The sequence below is a fragment of the Gobio gobio genome (genome assembly GCF_949357685.1).
Source record: "Gobio gobio genome assembly, chromosome: 17".
Lineage (NCBI taxonomy): Eukaryota > Metazoa > Chordata > Actinopteri > Cypriniformes > Gobionidae > Gobio > Gobio gobio.
The window spans coordinates 15,392,692-15,417,190 of NC_137110.1; the positions used below are offsets into that span (position 1 = coordinate 15,392,692).

A 24,499-nucleotide genomic window follows, 5' to 3' on the forward strand; every position below is an offset into this window, starting at 1 on the left:
GCCGCTAAAAGCTTTAGGCTACAACCTTGCCACCATGGCGAGTGTTAAAAATGCGTTCCACTGATGTAAATTAGAAAAAGAATCATAACGTAAACAAATGTAATCAGTTACATTACTTTAATAAAGTAATTGAAATAGTTACACTACTTATTACATTTTAAATAGGGTAACTTGTAATCTGTAACCTGTTACATTTCCAAACCTTTCCAACATGGGGAGCACAATAGAGCAGGGTCCAAATGTCCAATTGCACATATCTTTTTCATTTAAACCTGGAAATGAAAACAAAATTGCAAAATTGATTTAGAAATCAACTACAATCTAAAATGTTGGATGCTGTATTGTATGTTGATTCAAAGATATGGTCTGAGCAGTAGAATAATGTTTAAAATGACTAAACCAAGTGGAACTTTGTGTGAGGTTAATGCCCTGAAAGCAAACGATGAAGTCCTCTTTTTATAATCACAAAAATGTACGCACGTCGCATGGGTGCACAATCCTGCTCTCTCTCAGTGTCACACACACTCAGGCAGTCTTCCCAGGCATGAAACAAGTGTGCTGCAATTTATCTGGGTCAAACACAAAGCCCCTGCACCCCCACATGGTCTTCAGAGAAAAAAAAGAGCGAGAATGAGAGGAAGAGAGGGGACATGAGGGTAAATAAACAAAACGTCCACTGAACACATTGATCCTCTCCACGTGATGTCACATTCATGGATAATGGGGCCAGCGAGAGAGGGAGAGAGTGGGTAAAACGGGAGAGAGAGAGATGTAAATGTTTTTTTGTGAAGGCTGGATTCTATCACAGAGGTACTATCAAGATTGCTAGAAGGTAAGAGTCTTATTAATCTCATATTAATATGAAGATCAATCATTCCAAAGCAAGTATAACTTTCAAATGACTTGAGATTTAATTTCCTCTGTAGTTTATATAAAATGTAATACAAATTATACATTTTTGGAAACTAAGTCTGACAGAATGCTGAGAAATGTAATTACAATTTTATGATGGAACAATTTTTAATTTTAAACTATTCAATAACACTCACAAAGTAAATTAGAATTGGATTACACATTTGCAAATAGGATTTTACTTTTAAATTGTGTCAATAATTTGAACACATTTTAAATGTATAAGATGTAGAGAAGAACTGTAAAACTGAAGGGAGGGAGGAGTCGTATAAAAAAAGTGCTCATCCCGTTCACTCTTTCCTTTATTTTTTTCCCAGCTGCACTATGAAAAAGACAAGCACACAAATACACATATCTCATGTTCTCAACCCATGATGTAGCTACAGCTGCAGATATTTGTGTAGATACACAGGTCAAAAGTTTGGAATAATTAAGATTTTGTAATCTTAAAAATGGTTGCTGAGAATTCAGTTACCATAAATTACATTTTAAAATAGATTAAAATAGAAAATATATTTCACAGTTTTTGTTGTATTTGATCTTAATTATTCCACACTTTTATAGTGCACATAAACAGCTTCATGTACACTGCACATTCAGTTCAGTTCAATTTCTCTTTTCTTTTTTTTAAATCCAGAACCCGCGATTTGCTTGGTGCTGCAGACTTCACCGTTCAACATGGCTAAATGGGGCTCAAAACTCAAATTGTTACTTCTCATCCACCTCTTACTGTCTGAAGTAGTGTTTGGCAGAGCTCCACTCCCTCAAAGCAACCTGAGGCCCTCAATCACTTCAAAAATGTCTCAAACAGAGCAAGTACAATCACAAGTGGTTAAAGATGGTCTTCCCGCTGCCCATCAGTTGGTCTTAAACCTCTCAGCCTCTCTACAAGGTCAGCTGGATCTCCAAAGCAATGCGAGCTGTGCAGAGCTCGCTAATGGAGGCTGGAGAGGAAAGGGGTTTTCTCAGGAGCTATTAGGGTTGGCAATGGTGCCTGTGTTGGTGTCAGCAGGATGTTTGTCTGAAGCCCAGGCTTTGGTAATGCAACTCTACGCAGAATTGGGCCAAAATGATACATGTGAATTTTTGCAGGACATACTGGTGCTGATCAAGAGAGGCAAAGAGAGGGAATCAGCACACATCGTCCATCACACCTTTACCAGTGGATTCCAAACCCCTTCATCTCCTCTTATGCCCAACTCTGAGTCACAGTGCCACCTGCAGGCTGTTATATTTAACATCCATCAGCTAGCTAAGGTGGGTGAGAGAGTTGATGGTTATAAGGGTAAAGTAGGGCCTAGGGAGCAATGCAACGGATGGGTGAGGGTAAAAGGCACCCAGTTGCTGGGTCCTGCCGCAGAACAGAGCAGGCCATTCCGTATTGGAGAAGCCCAGCAGGCTTGTCGAACCTTGGGAAGCCAATGTGCAGGTGTGACCCAAGATGGCGATTCTGGATATTATCGTGTTATCTTGAGGCCTAGAAGCAGTGTAGTGCCTTCATCTAACTCTGAGAGCTGGATTCAGAATTGCAAGGTGGGGTCCGTACGTTGGCGCAGAAACGGGGTCCCTCGGCATCACTGTGTCAATGAAAAAGAGGAACGAGTGTATACGGTTGTGGAGTGGATTCCTGCAGTTTCCACACTGTATAATCTGGGAACGGCCGTTTACTATGCTTCGGTTAACTGCTATGATACTGCAAAAGAGAGAGCCATCTTCAGCACTGTGGATCTGGGCACAGATGCCCTCATGGCTGTAACAGGGGGAACCGCCGGGGTTGCTGGTTATGCGTTGGGGGCTGGTTTAAAAACGGGTGTGAAGGCAGGAATCAAATATCTGCTGAACAACATGAAAGAGGATGCTGACTTGCTAATGAACCAGAACAGCCTGGAGGATGGAAGTATCACTGTCCAATAAAAACCAATAAGGAGATTCAAGAACTGAAAGTATTGCTCTAGGGACTCAAGGGTTTCTTTTCCACCAGCAGTAAATTATGTTTAAAAAGCTCTATTTTGTATATGTTCAGTCATATAGTTTGTTACAATTACAGTTCACAATATCAGTCCCATAAACAGATCATATTAAAAGCTAAATCTCTTACTTTCTACTGAAACAGTATTTAAATGCACTTTCCATTTGGATTGTAATATTATTAATATCCAAAAGATATGTAATGACACCAGCAGGAAGTAATATTTTTGGTGGGTAAAAAATAACAATAGTACATGAGCTTAGTGTAGCAATGGATTTATCTCAATTTAAAACATTCCATTATGTTAGATAAAGTTGCAGAAATCTGTATGATATTTCAATATTTTACCTTTATAATATGATGTTCACCACATGTGTTTTTACAAATGTGAAATGCATGTGTTTTTTTCTGTAAGGGATATTATCAATATTTCAAAAGACATCCCTTTGATGCATCATGTTAATTTTCTTACTTGACCAGAACATATCTCTCAAAGTCTGGTATGCCTATATAAATACTTCAATTTAGACCTCAAAAGGTTCTGCATAACAGAATGACCAGTATTCACTCACAACCTCAACATGTATCCTTTTTTCACGTCAAACAGCATGTGTGGTCTGTGGGAAGAGCAGAACACTAAGTAGAATACAAGAATAGAGCATAAAGGCAGACTGTAAATTGATACTGTCATTTTGAAAATAGCCAAATTGATGTATAGGTTAACAACAGTTACAAGTAAAATTAGAACTGCTTATTTCAGTTGACAATTCGTTGTTTTTTATATAAATGTATAATTGTGTTTAATGTATAGTGCAAAATGAATGAATGTAGAATAAACGTATTACATCTCTCCCATGTTAATCTAAAGATGCTTCCGTAAAGAGAGTGTATGGATTTTTAAATTTCCGCGGTATTAGGTTCATCCTCCATAACATAACTTTCATTTCGTCATTTCTTGGAATGCGAGAAGACAGCTCGTGAGTTTCGTTTCTCCTGCTGTTCTATCAACACCCCTCCGTTGTGGAGAGTTTCATTGACGTGTATTTCAGCCAATGGTGGTGGTCAGTGTGCCTGTCCGAGCCAATGAACGAACGCGAGGATTTCACTACGCAACTAAATGGGTGGGACTTAATGATTCAGTGGTGGTGAGCAAAAGATCATCGCGTTGGAAGCAGAAAGGGACAGCAAGCAGTGTTGCCAAATTGGGATATATTTAAGTTGTGGCCGCGGGTAAAAAATTTTTTTACGCGGGTTGATTTCCACCCTCGTAAGTACGATTTCGAAGCTCCAACACCTCCCAGACGTTCAAATTCAGTGGAGAAAATCGCATTGGCCTATTTTTGAGCCACTTTTGCCTGGCCGTTGGGATACTTTTGTTGCACAGACCTGGCAACCCTGCAGCAGAGGGAGGTTTATTGAAAAGCCGTCGGTTTCCTGAGAAGTGTGTTTATTTACTCGCCAGCTGATGTTCAGTTCAGTGCTGTATTCTTGTCTTTCCTGTGTGCCTGCAAAAGGCGCTTTGCAAAACTAATATTCTTCAAAATTATAACTTAGACGATTGTTTCAGGTAAGTTATTGACAATTCACTTAACGTGACATGCTAACTTGACTGTTATTTACGAGCAGTTCATTAACTTACTTCGCAACATGAACATTTCTATGCTGTTTAAATGTCTAGGCCTAAGTTCGTAGTTTACTGTTATTTTATATAGTAGCATTATTAGGACCGAGGTGTCACGCTGTGTCCTCGCGTGATTAGAAGCAATTCTTAGTTGACTCAGTTTTTCCGCTGTTGTTTGTGGAGGAGGGTGTGCAGATGTGGAACACTTTATTACTGCTGGTGCAGAGTGCATGTTAGGATGTTTTGGACACTTTTGGCCCTGTGGAAATGAAAACACTTTTTTACACTCTCACTAGTTTGTATAATTTGTCTGCTAATAATTTAATATGTCAAATAGTCCAAATGTATTCCCGTGATAGCAAAGCTGAATCTTCAGCAGCCATTAACTCAAGTCTTCAGTGTCACATGATCCTTTAGAATTCATTCTAATATGCTGATTCTGAACTCAAGAAACGTTTCTTATTCATATCAATGTTGAAAAAAATAAAGGATCAGTTCACTTTTAAATAAACGTTTGCTGATAGTTTACTCACCCTCATGTCATCCAAGATGTCCATATCTTTCTTTCTTCAGTCGAAAATAAATTACGTTTTTTGTTGAAAACATTCCAGGATTGTTCTCCATATAATGGACTTCAATGGGCCCCAAACGGTTCAAGGTCCAAATGACAGTTACAGTACAGCTTTAAGCGATAACAAAATGATGAATAAGGGTCTTATCTAGCGGAACGATCCGTTTCTGCGAGAAACCGAGCAGTATTTATGCTATTATTTTACCGCATAACTTCCGCTAAGTGAGGTCAAAATACGAGCCTGGTCATAGATGTATATGTAGATGCCTCATTAGCGCTTTCACGGATCAGTAGACTGAGGCATCTATGATCTATATATCTATGACCAGGCTCGTATTTTGACCTCACTTGGTGGAAGTTAAGGCTGAGCTCAGAGATGTTCGTCTGATAAGAGGTAAAATAATAACATAAATACTGTTCGGTTTCTCGCAGAAACTGATCGTTTCGCTAGATAAGACCCTTATTCATCGTCTGGTATCATTTAAAGCCCTTTGAAGCTGTACTGAAGCTGTCATTTGGACCTTGAACCGTTTGGAGCCCAATGAAGTCCATTATATGGAGAAAAATCCTGGAAAGTTTTCATCAAAAACTTAATTTCTTTTCGACTGCAGAAAGAAAGACATGGATATCTTGGATGACATGGGGGTGAGTAAATGATCAGCAAAAGTTTATCTAAAAGTGAACTAAGCCTTTAATTAATTGATATGATGATAAAATGATAAATGAAAACTTTTCGAAGAATCTCTATAGTGTTTTTCATACAAGAACAGTTCTTACTGGCCAAAAAAATCACCATAAAAATGGTCAGTATCACAGTGGACCTGAAGTGCAAATGAAATTAACTAAAATTCACAGCAAATCATAAAACTTATTTGACTTTAGATTTTTTTTTAAAAATGCACATTGATGTGCCGCACCATATTTTACATTGATGCCATGCACTATTATTGTGTTCCAATGTTCAAACTCAGAATTTTCTCACATTGACTTATATTTATAACCACTGTAATGGTGCTTAAGCTTGAGCATCTGACGTCCCCATCTCTGTAACAAGGCATCATTGAACCTATCAGCAGATATGAAATGTGTTTTATTTTGTAGAATGACACAGTGGGAGCGACTGCAGCAGCAGGATACGGTGTATTCGCAGAGGGCTTTAGATCTGTACAATGGAGATGAATTCCCAATGGATGTGAGACATTACTTGGCGCACTGGATCGAGGGCCAGGACTGGTGAGTTCAAGAACCTGCAGATTGTTTTGTTTTGTATAGCTCTCTATTCCAGAATCTATTAATAACCATGGTAAATGCAAATAAAATGCACCCAGGATTGTCAACCTTGCATTACAAGTAATGTGTGTGTGTGTGTGTGTGTTACAGGGAGCGTGCTTCTCGTGACTCTTCCCAAGCCGCGTTCCTGTTTCAGGTGCTTTTGGAGAATCTGGACAACCAGTTCAGTCGTTTTGCACAAGAGAGAGATAGTTTCTTACTGCAGCGTAATTTCAGACGCTACAAACAAAACTTTCAGGTAAGTGTACTTCTGCTGCCAAAAGCATCATTCCCGATGCCTTCCTTGGATCTCTGATGCCTCCGAAAATTCTAACATGTTAAACAAAAGCTATACTGCTAAAGACTAGTGTCCTGTGCACACCAAGAAAGATAACTTTAACCTCAACTACATGTATGTTGCCATCCACACCAATTGACAATAATGTGATTTAAGTAAGTGAACTGTGGGCATAATTGCAGCACACACTAGGGATGCACCGAATTGAAAATTCTTGGCCGAAACCGAAAACCGAAAAAGAGGAAACCAAGGCCGAAAGCCGAAAACCGAAACACCGAAAGAAATTATGCCAATTATTAGTACCATTGCATTTATGGCTATGACTGTGTACTAACTTTACTAAAATCAAGGCATTGCAATTGCATACATTAATATTAAAGTTTCAAAGAATAAATCAATTACAAGTTATGCCAATATTTATTTAGCACATTGCAACAATGCACAGTATAAAATAAAATTCAAACTAAAATGTTTAACTTGACCCCACTCATTTGTACATTAAATAATAATGTACAGGCCTACAGAAAGGTTTTTAAATTAAATGTTCTCTCATAAAAACAAAGTGCATTTAGGTCTAGTGCATTTAAAAATTTTCTCTGTAGGACTACTACAAGAAAGTGCATTCAGAACAAGTGCACAGGTTCGGTACAGCAGTTTTAAAAAATGGCTTTTTATTTATTTTTATTGGTTTACTGAAAAAAAAAAGTATCTGTCCTTAAATTAATTAAATTATAACTAAAAGTTTATTGAAGATATTTCTGTAAACTATATAGGGAGCCCTTACTTGCACATTAATATTAAAGGTTAAAAACAGAGCCCAAACTATTAGCCTAAATTCATTTGCTATGTATTTTTAGGTCTAATAATCAACACTCAAATAACATCGTACACAAACATGTACACTTCACATAAGGCAGTTTTTGCAATAACTTCTAAATCTAATTATAAAATAGTTTTTTATCCAATTCGTTGTTGAAATAGAATCATTTAAACACAGTGTCTGTCATTTTATTTAAACATAAATGAAATAATCAAGATATCATTAACAGGTTAAGTAGAATATAATGAATATAACGGCTAATATAGGTCATATATTTAGTGAAAGAGTTGATTTTTCTTTAACTAACAGCTGAGGACACTGAGGTGCCTGAGGTAAATGATGCTACATGACCGTTTAGTTTACAGCAGTTATATAGAGGTCTTTCTGCCGTTGAAACACTGACTGAGCGATTACACCACATATGATACGTGACAGTAAGTTGTAATGTATCCTCAACACACCTTAGATGTTCATTCATGTTTATTCTTAAGGAAGAGATGATCGATCGCGCTCACAGATGATCGCGTTCACGCGCGCGCGCTGCCGCCAGATTGAAGTGTGTTCCGCGCTTAAAACATGCCCACTGTTAAAGATTGCGTTCGGTTTCACAGTGAAGTCTGGTCCTCTTCTAATCGAGAACATGAGCTCTCGTGTGCATGGAGCAGACGTGGGTGTTTCTTAGATATACTGAAATACGTCCACACCGCAGACATGTTGCTTCAGACAAGCACGTGCAGGTCGCGGTTTCTGTTTGCGTCATCACAACATTTCGGCCATGTTGTTTCGGTGATAAAAGTCTTTCGGCCGAAAACCGAAAATGCACTTTTGGGGCATTTTCGGCCGAAAATTTTCGGTGGCCGAATATTCGGTGCATCCCTAGCACACACACATTATGTACGATTCTTTTGGATTCAAATATCCAAAAAACACTAGAATGGTGTTATATATTTTGTCATTCTGTTCCGTTGTCTGGTATTGTCTATGTCAAAAGTAGTTGTGTTTACATTTTCTCCTACCATCTCTTGAGTGTTCCATGTTTATTTTTATTAAAGACTGCTCTTTATTACAGCCACCTGTGCCACCACATACCAGCAACCGAGTTAACGCACAGTTATAACATAGCTTTCAACACACTCAAATGTTTTGTTTTTGACCAAGTAAAACAGCATTGTTACCCTACAATTTTAATTTGTCAAATAAAGCGACCTGTATGAGTAGCAGTTCAGCACTTTCAGCAGCTTTCATTAGAACAAAATAAAATAATGTGAATTTAAGTGATCAAACGTAACCATAACAAAGTTCAAGTTCAGGGAAGAAGGAGGCAGATGTTAAACGTAACTTTAATTGTAAATAAACATAGACAACAAAACAAAAGGAGTGGCAGCGGCTGACTCTGGCATATAGGCATAATAAAAACAGCAGCATAAAATGCCCCAGGCTCTTGACCCCGCCCTGTTTCATACCACAGTCATTTTAATACATCCATGAACATGCTTGCTGCTCGAGTCCAGCTGATGTCATAAAAATGTCATAAAGGCATCGTAAAAACAAAGAATCGCGTGTCTAAATCCAAGTCTTCTGTAGAGACACAATGGCTTTATATGATGAACAGATTGCTTGCGTGACACGTGAAAACAACATGAGAGTGAGTAAATGCAGAATTAACATTTTTGGATTAGCTAAACATTTACAGTTTGAGAATAGTCATTTTGACAAGCTTTCTTGTGATTAGAACTGTGATTGATTGCATTGACGCCGTTCCTCAAAGTGAAAGCGCAAACATCAATTAAATCACCATAACACATTTAGTTTTAGTAGTATGATCATTCAAAGCATTTTAGATGGTTTATTCTTATATGTATAGTGCATTAATAGCGGGAGAGACAGGACATAGCGAAGGAGAGTGTGTGCACGGAAAGCACAAGTACTGCGTGAAGGGAAAAAAAATAACGTTTACAGAGTTTCAGTGACATTGCTACATTAAACGACTATATACAGGATAATGTTGAATATAATGTATAATGCAATGGGGGAATATTTGTGGGTCCTGATAATAATTCAATAATAATATTATTTTAATAATAATAAAAAAGTAAAAAATAAAACGCATTGTATCGCGAGTTCAGTATTGCGGTTTGTATCGAATCGTGACATGAGTGTATCGTTACACCCCTAGTCATCAAGCGACTCCTTTGTTATTTTCTAAACTTACATTCTGTGCCTTTAAATGTCAATGGTTTTATTGTTCTTCAACTGGCATATTTATTATGTAACTTATTATAATTATTGTTGGATTTATGAGTTAATTGTGGGATTATTGGTCACATTTTCTTGTTTGCAGAGGTACCAAGAGGAGCCACATACTCTTGCTATTATTATCAACTGGTTCCTGGTGAAGGAGAAAGAGATCTTGAATGATGCAGAGCTTGCACAACAAGTCAGTATCTTAAAGTGTTATCATCATCATCATCATCATCATCATCATCATCCCTCTTATAATCAATATCACCATCAGCATATTCTAATTCTCTCTCTCAATGTTTCAGGTGCAGACGCTGCAGGTTCAGCCGGCTACAATAGAGTTGGAGAGCCAGAGACAAATGGATAAGGGATTAAAAGAACTCAAGATGAAAGTAGAGGTGTGTGTTTTTGTATGTATCTGCGCCTTGTATGTGTATGTGTGTTCAAGAGAATGATTCATGTTTTTCTTTTGTCAGGTGATGGAGCACAGCATAAGGTGTTTGGAGGAGCAGCAGGATGAGTTTGATTTTAAATATCAAACGCACAAAATGGACTGTGAGGCTCCACACTTTTAAACACGCTGTCCTTGATTTCATTATCTGTGGTGGTATTACATATATTCATGTGTGTGAATATGTAAATGTAAATGTGTGTTTAGCTTGCACAAAAGAAGAGAAGAACAAGCAAATAGAAGGGCTTCAGAAAATGCTCAATGGACTCGACAAGTGCAGAAAGGTAGGCAAATTGTTCTGTGCACGTCTGTTCTATTCTATTCTATTCAGGGTTATTATTGATAACTATACCTACAACTAGAATAAAATTTTTGTTAACTACATTTTGTCTAAAATAAAATGTAATAACTTCAACTAAATGAAAATTAAATAGAAACCAACTCAAATAAGGTTAAGTTGAAGCACTACATTTTCTAACTGGAATTAAATAACTGAAACTGAAATGAAACCTTAATAGCACATGACAAAAGTATGTTTCTTGACCCGCTGTTTTTGTTTCATTGTCTCAGGACTTCCTGTCTGATATCTTGGCTATTTTGGACACTGCTGATTGTCTGAGCGTAGTGCTCATAGATGATGAACTGCTGGACTGGAAGCGGAGACAACAGAAGGCCTGCATTGGTGCTCCTGATGATACAAGTCTGGAACAATTAGAGAAATGGTAACCACACGAGACTTTCTCAGAGCGTTGATCTGAACGAACACCATTTGGATCTGTTTTTAAGCTGTTTATGACCTTCAACAGGTTCACTCAGATTATAGAGAGCATGTTCCAGCTGCAGAAGTTCTTACAGAAGCTTGATGAGCTGGTAGGGAAGATGACCTACGCAAATGACCCCATTCCAGACAGAAAACCTGCTTTAAAGAGTAGAGTGGACACTCTGCTGACCCGCCTGATAAAGAGGTACACTCAAAGACATACACAGCATATCCATTACTCTCTTCATGAATGTATGCTTCATTATTTGTTTATGTGTTTTTAGCTCATTTGTTGTAGAGACTCAGCCATCCATGCCACAAGGACGAGGCCCCCTGGTGCTGCGAACAAGTGTCCAGTTCTCAGTCAAAGTCAGGTCAGGCTCTGACATTATACGTCACATTAAACACCACTTGTGAAAAAGCGAAAGCCATTGCTTCTATAATCTACTATAATCTACAATATATATGCTTCTATTTAACATTTAAAATTTTATCTATATAGATGCTTTGTTGTCATATATTGCTTGTGACATGGGTATATCCTTTCAAACATTGTGGAATTGAATATATTTACATAAATTTTAGTGTAGTGCCCTGAACATGACGCCTATCACTTCTGAGGAACTAAATACTTTGTGAGGAACTAAGTATTTTTAAATATCTGTGAAAGTGACTTTCTTTTCTGCAAGTGTCAGTGCTGTTGTATCTTAATTATGCATGTACAGACCTGTTCATGTAACCAAATCTTTGTTTCATTTGCGTACATTTGCCTGGGGTGAATGTAATGACTCAAAAAAAAAAAAAAAAAAAAAAAAAGGATATCTTTTAGTTAAAGGTCCCATGGCATGGCATTTTTCTATTATTTTATAATGCTTCCTGAGGTGTACTTATATTATTAGTATGACTTTTACATCATAAAAATGTCATAATTTAGAAATAAAAGGCATTTTTTCAATACTGATGTTTGCCCTGTGGCTGACTGCCCTGCTTCAAGAGGCGTGTCTGCTGTGAGACTTCAGTAAAAACGCCCACTGTTGTGATTGGCTGACATCTTTGCATTTTAAATGAGCGGAGGGGGCGTGGTTTAACTTGGTCTACGAGGCACGAGCAGGCACGAGCTGCTGCCAGAGAGACGGATGGACCTGAGTTCACTTCACATCAGTTCTCAGCATGTCTGAACTGTTGTAGTTACAGCATATACTTCAGGTTATTAGTCTATTTCTAGTCGGAGGGACTGTCACTCATGTCAGAAAGTTAGTAACTTTAGTAAATTATGGATCAGCGCTGACTCGAGACGCGAACCGTTTAGAACGATTCAGTCCGATTTGGTGAACTGATTCGGTTCACTAAAAAGAACTGGTTCAAAAGAAAGATCGTTCGCGAACCGGACATCACTAATGTACCAGAGATGGAGCTCAGCGATTGCTAACAAATTTATTTATAGTAACTACTGAGTTATGAGAGCGCTGTCAGTCAGCGCGAGTTTATTGTGTTTGTATCTGAGAGTTCTGAATAAACACGAGTCCCAGTCACGCCGAGTCCGTCTTCATCATTATTACCAACTTTGTAACACATGCAAAGTACCATTACAGCTGTCGAGATGAACGAGTTAAAAGTAAGTGTTGATTATAGCATTATTCTTAAAATAAAATAAAAGCGTCAGTGACGCGCGTTGAGTACACAGCGCAAACAAAGACACAACAGCAGTAATCGAATGTAATCCAGTTTATTGTGGGGCTAGGCTGGCTAGCCCGAATATGCTCACGCTTACCCCCCTTCTGCTTAATCTCACGCCGCGTTTGGTGCCTCCGCTGTGGGCCAGATGCAGTACTGGGGGTCGGGGATGTTGGAGGCCACCGGCCAGTGCAGCCCGAGCTTCGGCGTGTGTGAGGCCGATGTTGAGCAGAAACTGTATGCACATTTTAGAACCGATAGACGCGACGAGGACGTACAAAAACACTGACTCACAAGATAGAAAACACGAAAACACCGCTCTGTCTGGAGAGAGAGAAGCCGCATCAGAAATCACTGATCACAGATCAGAAGGAACTGAAAAAATACTTCTGTTTTCATTTGTACATCCAAACACTGAGAAACTGCCAGCATTCACTCGTTCACAACCCATGATCTCTCTCGAGCGTTTGCATTGGTGTGCCAGATTCTCTGGGCGGAGGAAAGGGAGGTAACCTTTCCTGCTTGGACGTCAAACCAGGAGACTTCAGGATTGGCTCGTCTGGCCTGTCATTTTCTCAAAGGCAGAGAGAGACAGCCAGAAGTCGGGTTTACACCGATCAACATTTCTATCCACTTGGTGACAATATTCAGGCTAGGGGAACTCATGTTAATGTTGAAAAACCTCATAAAATGAAAATTTAATGCCATGGGACCTTTAAGAATTTAATTTTTCAAATTATCACACAAGCAGACCTTTATGCCCTGATTTAATTGTAAATTTGCGATTAAAAAAAAACAATCGATTTTAAAATAGGTCTAAGAATATTTAGCATTAGAAGGTGTTTACCCATTTATGCTTTTCCATATATATTTTTATCATATATTTTTTGAGATAGAAATGCAGAACAAATGTTTGCCCTCTGACCTGAAAGGACAATCACTCCTCTCAACAGGTTCCTGTATAAAGTTCCTGAACTCAACCATGTTATGAAGGTGTCTGTTTCTATTGACAAGTAAGATCACTGTCTCTCTTACTTACTTGATTAGGTACTGTACAATCTAATTTATATATGAGAATGAGTTTGTTTGTGTGGTTTGATATAGTTTTAAATTAGTCTGTTGCTGATTAGGACTTACTCTCATCCCTCCCTCCGTCTTTTGTTTCAGCGCTGTCTCACAAGTGAAAGGGTGAGTGTTTCCATACGCACGTTCTGAACACACACTTCCCTCATCACACCTCCCACCAGAAATTCATGACTATGTGTTTATCATAGGTTTCGGAGGTTTAATGTCTTGGGAACTTCAAGTAAAGCCCTTAACATGGCTGAGAGTATGAACGGGGGCATGGTCGCTGATTTCAGACATTTGGTGAGTTGATATTAAGTGACGGCACAACATCATCTGAGATGTTTATACCTGGGTAGACAGTTTGGTCGTGGCCTATGTTCGGTTTTTAGCCAGATTTGAACTCTTTCCCCGCTGTTTATGGAAATTTCCATAATTTCTGAGTAGGGCTGAACGATTTTGGAAAAAAATCTAATTGCGAATTTTTTTATATTTTTTTTTCCAATATTGCGATTATTTTTTAAACTCTTTATCTTCTGTATTATTCAACAATACATCATTGTATAGTAATGGTGGAAATCTTTTGGCACCTCACGATCCGATTTCGATTCTGGGAGTCATGATCCGATTCCAAAACAATTCCTGAACTTTTTCCTTATTAATTAATCTTATTAATTTATTAAAAACTTAAAATCTTTTTTATTATGATACATGTAATTATAAGTGCTTTTTAAAATAACTACACATTATAACATTTTAATTAAAACAGTTGCATGTTAATAATTTTAAATATATAAACTAATATAGCTGCAAAACATAAAGCTAGTAAATCGCTTTTGATCATTGTTCTGAATCCAATCTGGATGTAATATTTGAAAAAAAAAAAAAAATTCTCAGCTTTTTGCTCAAAATGTAGCTTTTTTTATGAAACTCGACCACATCCAAGTGTTGATTAAAATTAAAAAAGAATGCATTAACCTAGAATAAAAGTTTTTTTTTGTATAAAAGCAGAGGCTCTGTTCTTTCTTTTGATTATTGCCTATTCAGATATTCATAAATATTATTTTTTATAAAACACTGGTGGGGAAAGAGGTAAATATAAAGATAAAAAGGTCATACAAAGTTAAACATTGTGTATGTGGTTTCTTTTTTTTCACAGACGTTGAAAGATCAGAAAGTTGGTGGTGGAGGAAAAGGAATCGATGTGAGTTTAAGGATCTCGTTAATATTATTTGCTAATAACTACATTGCTGCACGTAGCAAACTAGAGACTACACATAAACTAGACTGGTTTCTTGAGTCAATACAGATTTAGGGTGTTTCCACATCTTAACAAGGACCTAAATTGTTATGATGTTGCATTTCTCCTAGGTTTGCTTTCACAAGGTGCATTTCACAGCTTCCCTAAAATGTTTTTATGCAAGTCACATGTGCATAAAAACGGTTCTCTCATTGGTCAGAGTGCCCCTGTTAATTTTCCGGGATTCCACTCATAGTGGTCAGCCATCAAATGGATTGACAAGACTGACTATCTGTTGTTAAACACACATAAACCAATGTATATAAGCCTTGATTCACGCTGTAACTGATACAGCATGATTTTTGGTCCATTGAGTCGGATTGCTTTCTCACCACAAGCAAACTATTTTCATATATGCCTAATGAACTGAACAGGTTCTGAAACAAACAGTCAAAATGAGCCAAGTGTGAAAACATCCTAAGAGTTACTCCTAATAAAAGTAAATTTGATTACAGTGCTGAAGATAATAATTCCACAAAATAGATTATTTTCTTATTCTTTTTTTACTAGTAGTTAATTTAAACAGGTAGAATTCAGAGACCAACCAATAAGTAGAATTCTGTTTGTATGTATGTATGTGCATAAATCTTGTGTGTTTCGTGCAGCTCTCGCTGAGTGTGACTGAAGAACTACACAAAATAAACTTCCAGACGCAGTTTGACCACCAAGGCCTGTCTGTCTCTTTGGAGGTGAGATGTTTTTTCCCTCATTCAAAGCAGTCACAGTGAAATTTGAACATCCCAGAAATTTGGATCTCCAATTTTTATTTGGATATCCTTTTTCCTTTCAGACCTCTTCTCTTCCTGTTGTGGTGATTTCAAACTCCAGTCAGCAACAGAGTGCCTGGGCGTCTGTTCTATGGTTCAACACGCTCTGTTCAGATCCCAAGGTCGGGAGCAGAAGTTACTCTTGGCTAATAATTAGTCTTAATCATCATAATAGAATCTGATTTTATTATTATTATTTGCATCGCTACAATTAACTTTTTTTGTGTGCATCTAGAACATCAAGTTTTTTGAAGGCTCTCCTGCGGCCTCCTGGGCACAGTTTGGGGAAATGTTAAGTTGGCAGTTTCTCTCCTCTGGGAAGCGTGGTCTAGACAATGAGCAGTTGGAAACTCTCGCCATCAAGCTCTTTGGTATGCACTCATCACCTCTTTCATATGTTAATAGGTAATATTATATAAAGTAATATTAAGGTCATAAAGTAATGTGGTGTTTGTTAATGATGTAATATTTCTTATCAGGTAAACAACAGAGCTATGACCACTGTATGATACCCTGGGCCAAGTTCAGTAAGGTAAGAATAGTTAAACATAGTTATGTAGCTCTTTGTGAAATGCCTGATATTGACGTATGAGTGTTTCGTATACTCATTGTTGTCTGTGTGTGCTTTAGGAGAACCTCCCTGATACAAACTTCACCCTGTGGGTGTGGCTGGATGGAATTCTAAACCTGGTTAAAGTCTACCTGTCAGACCTGTGGAGTGATGGGTACAGATGCTATAGATAAATAGATTGTGAAAATCATTACTGAAGTATATTTCAACTCAGGCATGTTTGTTTCTGTAGCTCTATAATGGGTTTTGTCAGCAAGGGGAAGGAGAGAGTTTTATTGAAGAAAAAGCAGAACGGCACTTTCCTGTTGCGTTTTAGTGAAAGTATCAAAGATGGTGGAATCACGTTCAGCTGGGTGCAGTACTCTAACGATGGTAAAAAAAGATATACTTCTCTGAAACATTGTTCAATCTCTGAAAACACAGAGTTCAAGGAATGTCAGACATAATACACACCTTCTTTTTTTTATTAGGCAATCCGAGTGTGCAAACAGTGAAGCCATTTACCAGTACTGACCTGAAGCAGATTGCTTTACCTGAGATCATCTGCAACTTTCGGATCATGGTAGCAGAAAACGTTCCGGTTAACCCACTGTGTTTCCTTTACCCAAACACTTCTAAAGCGCAGGCCTTCGGCAAATACTACAGTGAAAAGGCTGGAGGTAAATGGTTTATTGAGAATGTGGTGCATTTTGTTGCAATTCCCCAAGTCTAATTAAGGGAGGCATACATTGTATTGTTATGGGCATTTGGTTTGTTATGGACCTAGAGGCAACAAATGCTTCGGTTTTTTATTTACAACTTTCACTAGGAGGGTCACAAAAAATGTTAATGCCAACTGCAATGTATGTCAACTTTAGATTTGAACTGGCAAAGGCTTTTGCTCATTTATGTTACTGCTAAAAACAGCTGTATACATTGGGGCAAAAAAGTATTTAGTCAGCCACTAATTGTGCAAGTTCTCCCACTTAAAAAGATGAGAGAGGCCTGTATTGATTTTTAAAGAATTTATTTGCAAATTATGGTTGAAAATAAGTGTTTGGTCACCTACAAAAAAGCAAGATTTTTGGCTCTCACAGACCTGTAACTTCTTCTTTAAGAGGCTCCTCTGTCCTCCACTCGTTACCTGTATTAATGGCACCTGTTTGAACTTGTTATCTGTATAAAAGACAACTGTCCACAACCTCAAACAGTCAGACTCCAAACTCCACTATGGCCAAGACCAAAGAGCTGTCAAAAGGCACCAGAAACAAAATTGTAGACCTGCACCAGGCTGGGAAGACTGGATAGGTATCTGCAATAGGTAAGCAGCTTGGTGTGAAGAAATCAACTGTGGGAGCAATCATTAGAAAATGGAAGACATACAAGAACACTGATAATCTCCCTCGATCTGTGGCTCCATGCAAGATCTCACCCCGTGGGGTCAAAATGATCACAAGAACAGTGAGCAAAAATCCCAGAACCACATGGGGCGACCTATGACCTGCAGAGAGCTGGGACTGAAGTAACAAAGGCTACCTTCAGTAACACTCTACGCCGCCAGGGACTCAAATCCTGCAGTGCCAGACGTGTCCCCCTGATTAAGCCAGTACATGTCTGGGCCCGTCTGAAGTTTGCTAGAGAGCATTTGGATGATCCAGAAGAGGATTGGGAGAATGTCATATGGTCAGATGAAACCAAAATAGAACTTTTTGGTAAAAACTCAACTTGTCGTGTTTGGAGGAGAAAGAATGCTGAGTTGCATCCAAAAAACACCATACCTACTGTGAATCATGGGGGTGGAAACATCATGCTTTGGGGCTGTTTTTCTGCAAAGGGACCAGGACAACTGATCCGTGTAAAGGAAAGAATCAATGGGGCCATGTATCGTGAGATTTTGAGTAAAAACCTACTTTAATCAGCAAGGGCATTGAAGATGAAACGTGGCTGGGTCTTTCAGCATGACAATGGTCCCAAACACACCGCCGGGCAACGAAGGAGGGGCTTCATAAGAAGCATTTCAAGGTCCTGGAGTGGCCTAGCCAGTCTCCAGATCTCAACCCCATAGAAAATCTTTGGAGGGAGTTGAAAATCCGTGTTGCCCAGCAACAGCCCCAAAACATCACTGCTCTAGAGGAGATCTATATGGAGGAATGGGCCAAACTACCAGCAACAGTGGGTAAAAACCTTGTGGAGACTTACAAAAAAACGTTAGACCTCTGTCATTGCCAACAAAGGGTATATAACAAAGTATTGAGATTAACTTTTGTTATTGACCAAATACTTATTTTCCACCATAATTTGCAAATAAATTCTTTAAAAATCAGACAATGTGATTTTCTGCATTTTTTTTCTAATTTTGTCTCTCATAGTTGAAGTGTACCTATGATGAAAATTACAGGCCTCTCTCATCTTTTTAAGTAGGAGAACATGCACAATTGGTTGCTGACTTAAATACTTTTTTGCCCCACTGTACATCCGTACAACCATGCATTTTCTAAAAGGAATATATAATATATTTCTCCCCAGTTCACACTTGAACTAATGTAGAATGTAAAACTTTTGCTTATGCTGTATTTGCTTCAGCACAAAATCAATTTCTTGATCTTGTGATGTTTTGTTTCAGAGGAGAATCCTTACCTGAAGTACCTCAAAACCAAACTGGTTTTTGTCTCTAAAGAGTAAGTCCTGTTTTGTTTGTTTATTTGTTTAAATGTGTGTGTTGTGTGCATGCAAATTATTTCAAAAGTGTGTGCTTTGTGACAGTGCACACGTGCTGTTTCTAGTGCTGGTGTTTAATGCATTAGTCATATTGTATGGTGCTATGATAAGGTTTAAGTTCATAGTTTGGGCTGGGTGATGACAGTTTTTCAGCCTTCTAGTAATATTTACTGATAAGATTGTTTTCTCAACCAAACAGTCATTGTAGCTAAGTAGATTTAATGCAAGTTAAATAAAGTAAAAAAAAAAAAAACAGGACACATGCAGGCACATGCTTTTAACATTCAGAGTCTAGTAAAGGTGAAACAATATTTCCCTTGTCCGCATTCGTCTCTGGCTCACAGACAGTGTGGCGTAATTTTGTCATCAGCACTGTCCACTGATGTCTGCAAGAAGGAGCAGAACGTGGGAAATAAAGTATATCTGGGCCTTTTTAGAACAAGATGTACTTTGCCATACTTTTAATCTCTGCCTGTGTAGAGGTAATACAGGTTATCACTAGATGTCATTATGTGATGACGTGAGGTTTGCATTGTGTCGTAACAGAATTCATAAAGTTACAACAATACCGTATTATTTGGGGGAAAAGTCTACCATACATGTGAAGTTTAGCAGCGAACCGTTATGCTGTAAGACTCTGGTATGAGTAGACACTGAGATGGCTATTCTGCTGGTTTACTGGAGTGCTCTGTGCTTGGTTGCAGTAGGAACGGATGTTCAAGCGTCGGAGAGGGGCCAGTGTCTGACCTGTGCACACAGGACAGAGGTGAGTCCTGCCTCCACTGCCCCTCCGAATCTAATCAGCTCAACCTGCCTCTCATTCACTGGATTATCACCAGATGTGTCTTGATGGCAAAAGGCTTTCTGATAAATAGAATGTGTAATGAAAATTCTTTACTGATGCTTATCTTTCATTCAGAGGCCCAATCAAGTCCAAACTTGCTTAGATTCTCTCTTTCCTACTCTTCCTTACCCAAGTGCATATGATTCACAGTGCACAAAGGGACCTTCTGTTTGTGTGGTGGGCTGTGTTGGTGGTGTTTCTGTTTCAATAACACAAATCTAACCATTACAGTAACACTGATTTAAAAATGCATATGAAGCTTGAGGTTGCATGCCACATGCTAAATGTAGGGATGCACTGATATCGATAAACTGTTTTTTTCTATGATATTGCCAATAGCTGATAAATAGCGGATATTAAAATATTCTATTGTTTTGTCTTAATAAATTAAAGGGATAGTTCACCCAAAAATGAAAATTATCCCATGATTTACTCATCCTCAAGCCATTCTAAGTGTATATGACATTCTTCTTTCAGACAAATACAATCAGAGTTATATTAAAAATGTCCTGGCTTTTCCAAGCTTTAGAATAGCAGTTAAAGGCATCTCAAAATTTGAAGCCCAAAAAATAAAAGTAATCCACATGGCTCCGGGGGGTTAATAAAGGCCTTCTGAAGCGAATCAATGTTTTTTTTTTTTTAAGAAAAATATCTATATTTAACACATTATAAAGTAAAATATCTAGCTTCCATCAGATCGCCTTCTGTACTCAACTTACGAAAAAAACGTAACTGGCGCGACGATGACGTAAGTTGAATACAGATGGCGGTCTGCCGGAAGCTAAATATTTTATTTTATAAAGTTTTAAATATATTTCTTACACAAACCAATTGATTCGCTTCAGAAGACCATTATTAACCTCCTGGAGCCATATGGATTACTTTTATAATGGATGGATGCACTTTTTTGGTCTGCCATTCACAGCTATTATAATGCTTGGATTAGCCAGGACATTTTTTTTATATTACTCCGATTGTATTCGTCTGAAAGAAGAATGTCATGTACACCTAGGATGATATTTTTGGGTGAACTATCCCTTTAATAATAAAACACAAAAAATACAATGTTATTTTGAAATGATTATATTTGTATGAAAAATTTATATTCATTTTAAAATTTGCTAAAGATAAGATTTTTACAGTTTTAAATTATTATCGTTTTTAAAAATTAACTTTGTTTTGCCATGCTGCAAGTCACATGTAGGGATAAACCAACATCGATAAGTAGTTTTTTTTTTTTCCCCCATATTATGGCCCATAACTGATAAATAGCGTATATGTTTTATCTAAATTGATATAATAAAACATAAAAACTACAATGTGTTGTTTTTACATGTTTATATTATAATTTACTGTATAAAATACTGTATTCACAGAATAAAAAATGGATTTGAGATTTGCTAAATATTAAATTAAGTGTTTTTTAGCGTTTTTGAAGATGAACTTTCAATGAGCATTAGATGACCGCAAATGTAATATAAATGTACAAATGGGGGAAATTAACAATAAAATATCCACCCTTTGATGAATTAATAAAAACAAATCTCTAATATCGTCTGAAACCGGTACGGAAACGTGGTACTGATATATTGTGCATCCCTAATGCTGATTTACCAAACACTCTTAAAAATAAAGTTGCATGTATAGTTCCATGAAGAACCTTAACCTTTTCCACTATAAAGAACCTTTTGTGCAATGGAAAAGGTTCTATGGATGTTAAAACATTTTTTTATTGTTGTAATGCAATTATTTGGGTTTATAACATGTCTCTCTTGCTTTCTCATGTCCTTCATCTTTGAAAGATCCTCCTTTTTCTGAGGCGAGTGATGACTTTGACTTGCTCCAAGGGTCTGAGAATTCTCCAATGCCCTTCAGCTCTACCATTGATCCATTTTTGCTTAACAGCATTTTGGACATGGACATGGACGTTGGCGTCGACGTTGTTCCAGATTCATTTCTTCAACCTGCTCCCCACATTTCTCCATCACACCCCCAACAACCCAGTGTAGACAATGACGTGGATATCCTTAGAGAAGCAGTCTCTCCAGACGCTGATGTTCGTCTCGCATTGCAAGAGTTTATAAACTCTCAAAACTTCCTGAATAGCACAGACCATTATCCACCAGAGGACAGCATCCATGGTTTTCAAGACTTTGGCTATCCTAACATGCCACTGACCCCCTGAATTTGATCCATGACACATGAGGATAGCTAAAGCGTAGGCTCGTCAAGCCATGTAATGATTGCCATAGTTCTGATTCATGTTGTACATAAGTATCAAGTAGAGATGCAAAATACTTGGCTCATTACTTCATTTTCTTTACTGATTTCATTATTACTTCATCCATTTAATGTGTATATCTGTATGTCTGCTCACCCATTTATCTGTTACTTGTGTGTCTATTCTCAGAGTAAAGCCTTTGACTAGGCTTAGATGCCCATCCAAGTCCAAAAAAATTGGAATGTGGTCATGTGATCTGACCCTACCATTCGTAAGCTGCTACTGAATATTTGTCCCTATAAAGTGAATAGTACATTAGTGAATATAAAATTTCAAGTGAATAGTACATTAGATCAGAGATTAAAGAGTTGACTTTTTGTGTAAAAAAACACTTCTACTATTTGATTTAAGTATTGATCATGCTTGTATGATCTAAGTAAGTGATCGCCTTTTATGCAGGTTGAAAGGACCGTTTGTATTCTTCTATTCTAGAGAGATCATTTTATAGTGAAAGCTATACACTTTATTTATGTGTCAAACACCAGGCATCTCATGAACAGCAAAGCCATATCTGTGTGTGTATTTATGACTAGAACAAACTCTCCAAGTAAGCAGTGGAAGTTAAAAAAAAGTTTAAAACATGAAAAATGCTTTTTCATTTTCAAAGAGCACCTTAAAAGAGATACAGTGCTTGGATTAAATGTTATCAATTACATTTAAAGGCACCAATGTTGACAATACTATTATTGTAGTCTTGTAATGTTCTTATAAAATAAGGTTATTCTTGTTGCATCTATAGGGAATATTTTCTAATGAAAACCTGACATTGCACTAAATTCTTCCTTAAAATGTATCTTTGAGTAAAAACATTTCATATAAAACCATGAATGTCTAATGAACAGGATATGTTGTTTTACTCTAGGATTCAAGGCACTTTTTTGGTCCGTTTTGTATAACCACTATTGAGACTAGAAAAGTACCTGCAGATTCCTTTGAGTTTTATCTTGCTGGAGAAAAAAACTTTATATTTGTTTTTCGTTTCTTTGCTATATCTTTGAACAAAATCAGAATTAGTTTGATTGTATAATTACACAGAGAGTAGCAGTGTGTTTTTAGATGACAGAAAAATGCAACTGAGTAGAAATTTGTAAGAACAGAATGCTTCTGATTTCTTGCTAAATGAAATGATTTATTTATGTAACAATTTTTACAGATAAAAGGTATGGTATGTGTTCCTCCAACTGAATCTGTTGGGTACCGAAGAAGATTGGACGGTCTCTGAAATGTTTTAGGGGGGGAAATGGTCCAAATGAATGTTTCTTTTTCTTGTTTTTTTCTCACTGAAATGACATACCAAGTCTCCATGATCGTTTTATCATGCAGAATTATTTAGTTACCCCATGAGCACTTATGTTGGGAATTTGTAGACTTTGTTTCAAATGCATGAAACCATGTTTTGTGTTGTATACACTGTCATTGTCCAAGAAAATAAACCATACTGTTGTTTGTTTTGCATCTGTGAGCCAGACTTTTTATGGTTAAATGTGTTAACGATGGTGCAATGTTCCCCAATAAAATGTCTAATGAGAGATATAGGGCTGTCATATTGTCTTTTCTTTTCATTGAAAACCATGATACGTATCTGATCAATCAGACTGTTTTAAAAGCTCATAATAGTGGTGAGATATTCTGACGATATTTAACAAGTTGGTAAAACCAGATGGTATCCGTTCTCTTTCACAGGGCCAAAATTAGATCTGTCACATGTTGCACTGCACACATTTCGTATACACTTGCAAACTAGATTTGGAATTGGTGTATCATGACTTTTTAAGTCTGTAAGTTTTGCCTCAATGCCACCATTGTTTGAAACCTGCAATTGCAATTATTTGCAGAATTATCTAGCCTAGAAATCTAGACGCACCCTAGCGGCAGAAAATGTATTTTGCCGCGAGTGTAGTCTAGCAACTCTCGGTAGACCTGAGAGCTGGAAAAAACCAAACTTTGGTCAGGCCAATCACAGCGTGTGTAAAGTCGGTGGGCGGCCTTAACATAATGATGGCACGTCATGGAGTTGCGGAGGTTCTGCGTGCTACTCGTAAACAAAGAAGCTGACGAACAGCGGTCTTTTGAATCGGCTTTGGCCGCGACTCTGGAAGACTTGGAGTTAAGTTTTTCTTTGAGAAAAGAACAAAGAACGGCTCTGAAATCATTCTTAAGAAAAGATGTGTTCTGAGTTTTGCCTACTGGATACGGCGAAAGTCTATCAACTGACGTTAGCTCGGCTTCACCTTCTTCTTTGCTCTGGTTGGTTGTGGCGCTCATGGCGTTATCCAATTGCGTGCAGAAGGAATTTGAAAGACAACCGTTTATCCCGCCCCTCGGATTGAGCCCTGTCAATGGTGAGTTTCCAGACCCAACATCTTGATGTGGGTCTGGCTTGTCAGG

At 37.7% G+C, this 24,499-nt stretch overlaps 2 protein-coding genes across 2 annotated transcripts; both read left to right on the forward strand.

The window, feature by feature from the left end:
* Positions 1–709: 709 nt before the first annotated feature.
* On the forward strand, positions 710–3,758 carry apof (apolipoprotein F). Its single transcript, XM_079840541.1, has 2 exons — positions 710–832; positions 1,550–3,758. The coding sequence occupies exon 2, from the start codon at positions 1,591–1,593 to the stop codon at positions 2,824–2,826; it is 1,236 nt and encodes a 411-aa protein (XP_079696667.1). The 5' UTR covers positions 710–832; positions 1,550–1,590; the 3' UTR covers positions 2,827–3,758.
* A 537-nt stretch (positions 3,759–4,295) lies between these two features.
* Positions 4,296–23,644, forward strand: stat2 (signal transducer and activator of transcription 2). The gene is made up of 24 exons (XM_079840861.1): positions 4,296–4,448; positions 6,175–6,306; positions 6,454–6,601; positions 9,802–9,897; positions 10,007–10,099; positions 10,178–10,256; positions 10,360–10,436; positions 10,723–10,874; positions 10,959–11,117; positions 11,197–11,286; positions 13,540–13,599; positions 13,754–13,774; positions 13,861–13,954; positions 14,811–14,855; positions 15,557–15,640; positions 15,742–15,840; positions 15,954–16,089; positions 16,198–16,250; positions 16,349–16,443; positions 16,522–16,661; positions 16,760–16,948; positions 18,892–18,946; positions 19,691–19,752; positions 21,633–23,644. Exons 2-24 carry the CDS (start codon positions 6,176–6,178, stop codon positions 22,013–22,015), a joined length of 2,541 nt encoding a protein of 846 aa, XP_079696987.1. The 5' UTR covers positions 4,296–4,448; position 6,175; the 3' UTR covers positions 22,016–23,644.
* Positions 23,645–24,499: the final 855 nt, after the last annotated feature.

Coding starts and splice junctions, on each gene's coding strand:
- apof (XM_079840541.1), top strand. CDS start 1,591: ATGGCTAAATGGGGCTCAAAACTCAAATTGTTACTTCTCATCCACCTC.
- stat2 (XM_079840861.1), top strand. CDS start 6,176: ATGACACAGTGGGAGCGACTGCAGCAGCAGGATACGGTGTATTCGCAG. Junction 14,856..15,556: donor GTGGAGGAAAAGGAATCGAT/GTGAGTTTAAGG, acceptor TGTTTCGTGCAG/CTCTCGCTGAGTGTGACTGA. Junction 16,949..18,891: donor CTACAGTGAAAAGGCTGGAG/GTAAATGGTTTA, acceptor GTTTTGTTTCAG/AGGAGAATCCTTACCTGAAG.